At 51.2% G+C, this 10,811-nt stretch overlaps 1 protein-coding gene across 1 annotated transcript; it reads left to right on the top strand.

The window, feature by feature from the left end:
• The first annotated feature begins 1,763 nt into the window (after positions 1-1,763).
• NKX6-1 (NK6 homeobox 1) lies at positions 1,764-7,893 on the top strand. Its single transcript, XM_007167922.2, has 3 exons — positions 1,764-3,276; positions 4,962-5,134; positions 7,377-7,893. Exons 1-3 carry the CDS (start codon positions 2,607-2,609, stop codon positions 7,632-7,634), a joined length of 1,101 nt encoding a protein of 366 aa, XP_007167984.2. The 5' UTR covers positions 1,764-2,606; the 3' UTR covers positions 7,635-7,893.
• Positions 7,894-10,811: the final 2,918 nt, after the last annotated feature.

Below are 10,811 nucleotides of genomic sequence, written 5' to 3'. Positions count from 1 at the left end.
AAGGTTATCAAAGCGGAATAATCCCTCTGGCTTTTGGTGCTTGGATGCAAATGAATGCTTTTGGCACTCATAGCCAAACTCCGTCCATGGGTGGTGCCCCTGGAATTTTATTCCTTTATTATAGCTGTTTATTTCTATTTTCTGCGAATTAAGTTTGGACTTAATGATCTCATCCAAATTACTCTAGTCACCACCCCTCAGTGGTGTGTTACTTTAATATCTTGAAATCTCTAAATTGTGCAAGGGTCCTCCTCCCCGTCTACACAGGTCAACCCTGCTGGAAATTTAAAGATCTCCAGGGATGGAAGAAATTGAGAGGGAATAAGGCAAACCGCCCTCCAACTCAAACCCTAGACATCCCATCACCACAGCGCAGAAGCCGGAACATCTATCTCCATCTCCCGAAACAACCCTGGACTTGAGAGCAGGGGTAAGAGTTTCGGAGACGGTTTTCAAAATCTTACAGTGGATCGGGGGTGTAACCAGGTACTTCTGTATCTAAAGACTCCACCTCAATTTTGGTGATTCTGCCCCCGTAAAACTCAAAACGAATAATAATCACAGGGGAGAAAAGTTTAAAAAGTTCACTGCTCTCAGGTCGAAACATCACACGAGAAATAAATATTCCCAATAAGCGGATTCCGTTCCCTGCGAATTGAGTAAACCTATAAATGATAACATCGTGGTGGGGGGGGGGCGGGGGGGGGACCCAGGGCTAAAAAGAAAATGAAGGAGAAGGAACAGCGAAGGAGAGCGGGAGGTGGCAAAGACGGAAAAGGACGATGCTTCGGCCTACAAGAGGATTAAGGACATCTATAAGGCTTAAGGAGCAACAAATTAATTTACACAATCCTGGGAGAGCCCAGATGGCCTTTAATTAATCCCTTCAAAAGAAGGAGCCAGGCCAGGGCTACGCCGGCTGCCTGCTCCATTAGCTCCATTTTACAAGAGACCAGACTCTGTTCGAGGTGAGGCGTCGCGAGCTAGTGGGGGGAAGGGGGGTAGGGTGACGCGAGCGAGCAGGCGAGGGGGAGGCGAGGGAAGAATATGAACTGCTTTTCCATAAAAGGGTTGGGTTTCCATTATGCTTCTCTTTAAAAAGTAATACCCTCTTCATCTCTGCTCCCCTCTCCCCTTTCCCGTTTTATTTAACACAATTAATTGAGGCGTCCACTGGCCCAGCGGCCGAACCTCACCACTCGCCAGGCCCCGCCTCCGGGCCCCACCCACAGGAGGGATGGAAGTGGGAGGGGGCGGGAACCAGGCGGGCGCGGCCCAATGGCTCGTCCTCCTAAGCCAATCAGAGGGCGCGGCGCTCCCGAGTGGGCGCGACCCGGAGGCGACGCGAGGCCCAAGGCTGAGTGCTATTGGAGACGGTGGTTACGCCCCCCGGCCTGCACCCCCACTCCTCGGCCCCGCCCTTGCTGGCCGCCTCGGAGTGACGTCCTTCAAAGTTCTCATTTTGGACCCCCGTTTCCCCCTCCCTCTCGTCCCCCAGCTAAAGAGGGGTAGGGAGTGATGCAAATGTTTTATTACCTTTGAGAGCTTCATCTGAACTGTCAGGCCCGAAGGGAAAAGGAGAGGAGAGAGAGGCAGTGGAAGAGCCGCGGAGAGGGTCAGCTTGGCCAGAGAACAGGACTTAGAAGAGCGAAGCCTGTAGAGCCGCGAAGAAAATGCGAGAGAGGAGAGGCAAAGGCGGAGAGTGAGAGGAAGAGAGGGCGCTGGTGGGGGGGGGTGGGGCCGGGGTCGCCAGGCTTGTTTACAGAAGTGGACAGACGAGTGGAGCTGTAACCGAAGCCGTCAGACTTTTCACTTAGTCTGTTTTTCCGTGTTTTTCTCGCCCTTTTTCTTTTCAATATTGCAACTCTAGTGCCCCGTGGCCCAGAGGGGAAGGCAGGTCGGCGCGCCGAATCCGGGAGCCGCGGGGATTGGTGGCACTGCCCTTTCTGGCGCAGAAGCCTCGGGCAGCGCTGGCGGAGGAAGCCCGCCCAGAGGCCAAACCCTCCCGCGGGCTGGATGCTCTCTCTCCCTGCGCGCTCCGAGCGCCGAGTGCGAGTCAACCTCGTGGCCTAAAGAGCAGGGCATCCAAGTAAGATTGGACGAGCTCATCGGGCGGAACCCGGCGTCCTTTGAACCTCCCCAAAGAAAAAGAGCCAGCCCCCACTCTCCCACATCAAAGCGGAGATTCGGTGACTCTTAACTTTGTTACAAGCTCTCTGGGGCCGGCTGGGGTTTTGTTTTGCTTATTTCCAAGAGGGAGAAGATGAGAAGTAGCGCACTTTGAGCGGCGAGGAAAAAGTGAGGAAAAGAGAAGAGCCCGGGATTGAATCCGGGACTCTAAGAGGGAAAAGACAGCCCAAACCACCCGGACCCTCGCTGGTCTCGGCGAGCCACCGCCTCTCGACTGGTGTGTTTGGACATTTCTGCTGCGCAGTTACGAGAGCAACTCTCAGCGGCTGCATTCTTGGCCCAGTTGGCAGGTCGCCTCCTGGTGTGCGGAGCAACTCCTCGCTCGCGCCCTCGGCGCTTCTCGCTCTCCTGAGCCCCTCCGGGGGCACCGGCCGGCGCTCCCGCTGCGTGGCTGCGGGCTCCGGCCTGATCGTGGGATGTTAGCGGTGGGGGCGATGGAGGGCACCCGGCAGAGCGCGTTCCTGCTCAGCAGCCCGCCCCTGGCCGCCCTGCACAGCATGGCAGAAATGAAGACCCCGCTGTACCCCGCCGCGTACCCCCCGCTGCCCGCCGGGCCCCCCTCCTCCTCGTCCTCCTCGTCCTCCTCGTCGTCACCCTCCCCGCCTTTGGGCTCCCACAACCCAGGCAGCCTGAAGCCCCCGGCCGCGGGGGGGCTCTCATCCCTGGGCAGCCCCCCGCAGCAGCTCTCGGCCGCCACCCCACATGGCATCAACGACATCCTGAGCCGGCCCTCCATGCCCGTAGCCTCAGGGGCAGCCCTGCCCTCCGCCTCGCCCTCCGGTTCCTCCTCCTCCTCTTCCTCGTCCACCTCCGCTTCCTCCGCTTCGGCCGCCGCGGCCGCAGCTGCGGCCGCTGCCGCCGCCGCCTCAACCCCAGCGGGGCTGCTGGCCGGCCTGCCCCGTTTCAGCAGCCTCAGCCCGCCGCCGCCGCCGCCCGGGCTCTACTTCAGCCCCAGCGCCGCGGCCGTGGCCGCCGTGGGTCGGTACCCCAAGCCGCTAGCCGAGCTGCCCGGCCGGACGCCTATCTTCTGGCCAGGAGTGATGCAGAGCCCACCCTGGAGGGACGCACGCCTGGCCTGCACTCCTCGTGAGTACAATCGACTGCGCCCAGTTGTGCTTGTTTTGCCCGCTCTCAGGTCATGGCCCCTGGTGTGCATGCGGGTCGGTCCACCCTCTTGCCTGCCGAGTAGTTTGGCAGCACCAGAATCGCACGAGTTAGGTTGGGCCAGGGCGTTCAGCGAGGAACTCTCGCTGTCCTGAGCTCCATGGTTGCGTCCAAGCGCCCCCCTCTCCCCAAGCCTTGGGCACGCCTCGCGGAACCGGTGTGCATGCGTCTCCACGGAACACAATGTGGTGCGGGGCGTGTCTCATCCGAGGCCCTGGCTGCTCCCGAACAGCCCGGCCGGAACCGCATACCCCTCCTGGGTTAAAGAGGTGGGGAGGGCAGGAGAGGCTACTGTGCTCCAGCCCGCACCCCAGCTTTCCAGTGTCCCATGCCGAAGTCCCACTCGACCTTCGCCAGCCTGACTGGCCTCCTCTCTACGAACCGGTGGGGACCGGCAGCGGCGAGCCCTCCACAGCCCTGAGCCGAACGTGTGTGTTTGATGTACGTCTCGGTCCAGGGTGTCCCCACCTCACCTCGTCGTCCTCACCACCCTCCCCCCTCGTCCCCCGAGTACGCTCAGCCCAGGTGAGCCCACTGAAGACAGGTCCGCGGCCCGTGGAGGAGGGCAAGCGCCACTTCGGGCCGCTCCCCACCGCTGGGCCCTCGCTTTTCCACCTGCCTCGGCCCCGGACATATTGAGGGGCATCGTGGCTCTCAACATCCTAATATGAGAAAGAACCGGAGGAAGAACGAGGTAACAGGGCAAGGACGGGGGAAAATGCAACATTCCGCAAAGATCTTGCTCGAAACCAACTGAGTTAACCCAGGACCCCCCTAATCTTACAGGTAGTTGGCCAGCGCGCCGCGGAAGCTCCCATACTCCCAGGTGGCATTTAGGGGCCAGTCCCCTGTCCTTTTCTCGCTCTGTTCTTTGCTTTTGACCGAGTCCCCAAAGTTTCTTCTGTCTCCTGATCTCTTTCGTGTGGCTGAGCGGCAGTAACTGAGGGAAGCTGGGGGAGCCAAGCGGAGGCTCCCTTCGAAGGCTCGGGGCAGGGGCGGCCGGGGCGGGGGCGGCTGTCGGGGAGACGTTATTGTATTCGTTTGGATGGCCACGTAGGGACCGCCAACAAAGGCGGCGCCCCCTCCCCCTTGGCCGCAGCGGCGTTCGACTGGAGGGCGATTTAGCTCTCTTGTGTTCCAAAAACAAGGCGCTCTTTGTTGCGCGGGCACAGGTTAGGAAAGCGTTCGAGGAACAAAACTAGTCACCCCCATGCAAAGGCCCTGGGACCGAACGAGCCCCAACTAGACTTGGCGGTGAGAGGGGACTTCCCCCCCGCCCCGTACCCACACGCCTCAATTTACTGGGCCTAGAGATTGGGCCTCGGCAAACTTCAGCAGTGCGCTCCCTCTGTTGGACGTCGTTGTTGGGCCGAAGGTTATTTACAGCGGCTCCAAACACACGCGCTTTTAAAAAAAACAGGTGGGTGTAAGAAGGCAAAGCGAGAAGCGCAGTGGGACTGCAAGCGCCACGGCCCTTCTCGTGCCGCCGCGGAATACGCTTCCCTTTCCCGCCACAACGTTGTTTCTGGAGTTCGTCTCTTCTCAGCGGAGCCGCTCGTAACTGGTTGTTTCCCCCCTTCCTTTCTTTTTTTAATCTGTTCTCGTAGATCAAGGATCCATTTTGTTGGACAAAGATGGGAAGAGAAAACACACGAGACCCACGTTCTCGGGCCAGCAGATCTTCGCCCTGGAGAAGACTTTCGAACAAACGAAATACTTGGCGGGGCCCGAGAGGGCTCGCTTGGCCTATTCGTTGGGGATGACGGAGAGTCAGGTCAAGGTGAGTGGACCTTGCAAACCTCGAGGGAGAGTTCCCCCATGTACGTCATGCGCGCGGGTGTGCGCACACACACACACACACACACACACATACCCCAAACTAACAAACAGCCGCCCGAGGGTGCAGTCTGAGAAGCATGGGGAGAGATGAGATCAGCGAAGGGGGTGGAGGGGGAGGTTACAAAGGCTCTGGGGTCTCTCGGGCGGGCAAACTGTTGATGAACAAAAGGAATCAAGCCTCCGCCTTTGAAATTAGGTTAATCTAGATAGCAGCATGTGCTGGGGGAACTCGCCATTATTAGAGAATAAAAGCATTACGGAAATATCAGCCCTGAGAATAGACCAGGCCAGTTAGATAGCTTCTATGTATTCTATTTGTAAGGATATTCAACCTTTTGTTTGTCAATTCAGGCTCCACTAGTTATATAATTTCCTAATGTAGATCAGTATAGTGCTACTGTATTAACTTGCAGGTTAAAAAACCCCCAATAAATCCACAAGATCTAACCACTTAGCATGGATGCATCTGCTCTTAGCTTACCTGAGGCAGCCGCTTTGGAATAGTAATTTTCCAAATGAATTGACAAGATTATTACTGTATTATGAAATGTAAGTTTATCAATAGATGTAAGATGTTTTACTGTTTATGACAACAAATTATAATTAAAATGTCACTTACCTTATAATTGAGTTGTACGGTGTATTTCCAGGGAATCAAATTGGAGAAATCTTTCCCTGAAATATAAAGGGATTGAAACAGCTAGGTACTTTAAATCTAGTGGTTTCCTATATTTCTGGTATTCTCTTTTGTTCCTCTTTTTCATTATATATATGTATGTATGTGTATATATATATATTTTTTTGGTGTGTGTGTGTGTTTAAGTCTGTTTCCATTAGTTATACTGTTGCTTTTAAAATTAAGCAAGGGATAACGTTAGCCATATCTGCTGGTCAGAGAGTATTTCCCCACAGACAAGCACCATAAAATGCATTTCAGGAGTGATTTTGTATGTGACCATTAGAGTACCATCGCAGTTAAAATTATTTTTGCAGTGGTTGGTACAGAGCCTACCACAGTAATCTGGAGATCTTCATTTGTCACCATAAATACGTCGGCGTGGCTAGAAGTGAATTATTATAGCTGTATAAAGAAACTAAAAATCACTTTCTTAACAATTCTGATTCTCTAGATAAATACATAACGGATGAGAAAATGGATGAGAAGCATAAAGAGAGGATGATTCAATATGTTTGGGAAATTGGTTGCTATTGCTGATGCTTCAGGTTAAAACATATATATCAAACACGATGTCAGACATCGTGAATAGGTTTACAATATTTGTATAAAAATGAATGTCTTAGGGAGGGACAATATTAAAGTAATATTTGAAAGACTAGGCATGCTAATAGTGGGAAGTAATGTAACTGGCAAAATTTCACTTAAAAAAATAACCGATGAAAATTCTTACTTTGACTTCGGTTTTATGAAAAACATTAAACCAGAGAGACAGAGAAAGACACACAAACTACTATGATGATTTCAACTTTTAAATATAAAATATTTTCATGCATTTATGTTGGTTATTATTACTGATTTGAGGTTTCTGTTTTAGCAGATTATTTTAAACTTTACATCATACATTACAAGTGTAAATGGGGAGGGGTGTGTTTACCTACCATATTTGTGTGTATTCAGACCCGAAATAAGTGAAACAGACAAATACCCAAAAGTGAAAAGAACAGAGGTAATTGGGGTAAATGCTGTGGCTTCTCCCACAAATCACACTAAAAAGCCAGTACACTTCAGATTGTTTGAAATACCTTAATCTAAGAAAGTTGAAAACGAATAGAATCGCAGTCATTATGAGGCAACTTTACGAAATGGAAAAGTTTTCTACTTCAATCGAGAAAGCAGGCAAGCGAACTCTTTTAGGGAAACTCATTTTAAGTTTCCAAGTTTTCTTTTCTGAGAAATCGCTCACTGACAACCTCAATACTCTTGTGTTACCATCGCTATGGCAACGGCAGTCAGTTTGTTGGTGCCTGATACTCGGAGGAAGCTGGGGCAGTGGAGACCGACTTCAACGGCCCAGACATGGGAGGGCTCTGAGGGAGGGTGTCAAGACGTCAGGGGCCCGCAGGGGCGACTGCGGGATGTGGGAGAGAAGGCATTGCCTGGCTCTGCTCCCCTTAAAACTCCTTCCGCCCCTGTCTCCCCTCTTCTCCGTTTTCTCGGCCCCCAGGTTTGGTTCCAGAACCGCCGGACCAAGTGGCGGAAGAAGCACGCAGCCGAGATGGCCACGGCCAAGAAGAAGCAGGACTCGGAAACCGAGCGGCTGAAAGGGGCCTCGGAGAACGAGGAGGAGGACGACGACTACAACAAGCCCCTGGACCCCAACTCGGACGACGAGAAAATCACGCAGCTGCTGAAGAAGCACAAGTCCGGCGGCGGCGGCGGCGGCCTCCTGCTGCACGCGTCCGAGAACGAGAGCTCGTCCTGAGCGCCCGCCGCCCGCCCGGCCTCCGGCCCCTCCGCGGGGACCGCGGGGACCGCGCGTCCCGTCTTCCCGCTCCTCGGGGCCCGGAGGACACGGCCCCGCCTGCCGGGGCCCTTTGCTATTTTCTAAGATGTACATATCTATTTTTTTAACCTAGAAGTTGAGCGGGGCGGGGGGGAGAGAGACTCGGAGGATGAGAAGGCAGAGAAGACCACGAAATACACCGCAAGACTAACGCAACAGACGCCGCAGCTGGGCCACCCTCCCGCCCCGCTCGGTGTCCTAGTCGCGTCCCCCTTCCCGTGCCCCCCCCGCGCCCCCGCCCCCGCCTGTGTCTTGCGGCCGCTGGCCAGGGCGGGGGCGCTGAGAGGGCCTCTGGACCCGTCGACACCCACCGCGCGGGGGACCTCGGAGCCACGCGGGCGGGCGGCCGCCACAGATGGGAAGAGGGATGTTTCTCCCGCACACACTGCTGTGCCGACTAAAGTGGCCTGTTGAAGGCTCTTTGTAAATAAATCGTGAGTCTCACTGACTAGAAGTTACTTTATTGTGAATATTTAAAATGTAAAATGCTTTTTTGAATTTGGTATAAAAAGATGGACCTCCTTCTTCCTGCTACCCTTCCCCTTTTAAGAGCTATTCAAACCACGTTCCCCTTTGCTTAACTGGAGAAGCGTAGTAAAGAATGTTCTCATCCTCCCTCGCCCGCTCCCCTCCCGGGTTTGGATTTGATCAATCCCATTTCCCCTTCATCCCTCTCGCTCTTCCCGGACCACCCCTGGCTCCGCACCCGGCTCCCGCCTCCAGGACTTGAAGTAGAACACTTGGAACCAGGAAGGGCCTCAGGCCTGCCTCTCTGTTTCTCTCCGAAATTGCACAGTCGTTTGTTGCTATTTATTAGTGATTTAAAGAAAAGTGTTGGGGAGGGAGGGGATACAATAGCTTGTATTTAATTTAACTCCTTTCTGATAAAAATGCGTGTTAAAGTAGATGGTGGGAATTGTTACGACTGCTCTGGGTCAGAAACATAAAAATCCATTTAGTTGCTGTAATTGAATTTGAAGTGTTTTGTATCATAAGAATACTATAGACTATGTAAATTGTTTCTTTTTTAAGCTAATAACGGTGATATATTAGCATCTTTAACTTTTATTAATTTATATAAGGAATTCGGTTTGTAAAGAGAAGAAAAGCCCCTTTGCAAGACCAGTTAAATGTAATGCACTTTCTGTTTCAAAGGATAAATCAAATTAAAAAACAGTTGAAGACGTCTGTTGCCTTGAATGAAAGGGTATAGATCGTTTGATCTCATCAGAGATCTCAAATAAAAGTCAAAACCACAAGCACTTTATATTGGTTTCTTGGGTAAAATAGCTGTTACCTGATTATTATTTTGGAAGAGTGGGGTCACATCTCCTGGTTTGGGAAGATAAATGCAGTCCCACTCATTGGGCTTCTTGGAGAGACTTGTCCAGCAGGCTGCCTCTGGTGTCTGTGTTGTCTAATTTTTTCCTGATGGCTTTTTCCTTTGCTAGGAATTCCCCGGGGGTTTTGGAGGAGACCTCATTTCCATACATCCAAGATAGCTTCTCAATTCAGCCTTAGCTCACTTAGCTGAGAGGAGGCAGCGGAGCCTGCTGTCAGCGCCCCACGGCTGTTGGATGCTAACATTTTCTCCCCAGTAGCCTGTAAGAATACAGAAGTTGGTGGAAAGCTGGGAACCCGGATTTTGCTAAACATTACAATAAAGGATACATTTAAAGAAAGCTGCTTCTAACAGATGTGAAACTCTCTAGGATTAAGGAAGCAATGTCACAGCTTCTGCAGCTGAATTTGCCAAAAAAAAAAAAAAAAAAAAATTGGGAATTCCAGGGAGAGAGCTGTATCACTGTCTTGGGATCTTTTTGTTTTCAGACACTCAGTTATAGGCTCAGTGAAATATAGTTATCCCCTTAGTGTTTCAGGTTAATGAGCTTGTGTTCAAAGGGAGGAAAATCAATATAATTCAATAGATTCTTCAGGCTAGTGTTAGGTAAAGAAAGTGTGGGTCTGTTTTGTTCCCTTGAAAATAAAAAACAGTGAAAACTGGGAATGAAATTGCCTGAAGGAAATTATTGTAGAATACATTCCTGATGGCATGGTTTAATGGAAAAAAGGATGCAAATCTGCCTTATTTCTTTTCTCTAGTTTGTGAAGTTCCCAGTAAGTTTTAAACTTCTGAATTTCTGTGTGCTTAGCAAGACTAAGGTGTGTGTCCTACAAAGAGGCAGCTATTTCAAAAGAGGCTTTGCTGTGCTGGGGTGATATAATTTAAATCTTAGCTGTAAATAATAAGATCTTTCTTTTCCCTTCCTTCCCTCCCTCCCTCCCTCCCTCCCTCATCTTTTTCTTTATGAAAGAACCTGGGGGTGGGGCAAGTCTGTTATGTTAAAGCACCACTTTATCATTTGTTATTTTGCAACAACTGAGTCTCTTATCTACTTTATTTACTTATTTTTACCTTTACCATCCCTCTTCTGTCTTGAAAAACCAAGCAACTTTTTATTTATTCCTTCTTCCTAAGAAAGCAAATCCACAAGATAATTAGAAATGCTATTCCTGAAATATAATAATAAAAACTACTACTATACCAGTAGTAGTAGTAATATAGTCATATCACTGATAGAAACTTGGAACGATTGAAACTTTTTCTCAAGAAGTAAATAGGGTTATAATATTTATCCCGAGTTAGATATGTGGAAAGACACCTCTTTTAGTTCCTTTAGGAAGCATTCTCTCTGAGCTCCTTATGTTTAGAGCGTCCGAGAAGTGTGAAAGTTTGTGGCCTGGCCTCCATCCTACAGGCAAATACTCAGAAGGCAGACACTCCGCGTGCTTGCCAGCCTGAGCACAGAAGTGCTCTGAGTGGTGTGGGCAGTAGCCAGAGGTGGGCTCTGGGGCCATGCTGCACTGGCATTCGTTCCTTTATTCCAGGGGACTGCAGCAGTGACTCGAGTTTCCAGTTAATTTACTTCCACCCAGGATTCCAGCTGGCCACCAGTTGCAACTGGCCCTGTAAAACTGGGAGTGAGTGAGAAGTGGGTGGAGGGCACCTTACTTAGGTGTCCTTTACCCTGGTTGGTTTGGTTTAGTTCCACGTATGCACAACAGGAATGTTTTTCCTAAGAGTTAGCACGGTGG

Source organism: Balaenoptera acutorostrata, chromosome 5, assembly GCF_949987535.1.
Source record: "Balaenoptera acutorostrata chromosome 5, mBalAcu1.1, whole genome shotgun sequence".
NCBI classification, from domain to species: Eukaryota; Metazoa; Chordata; class Mammalia; order Artiodactyla; family Balaenopteridae; genus Balaenoptera; species Balaenoptera acutorostrata.
This window is presented reverse-complemented; position numbering and strand designations above follow the sequence as displayed.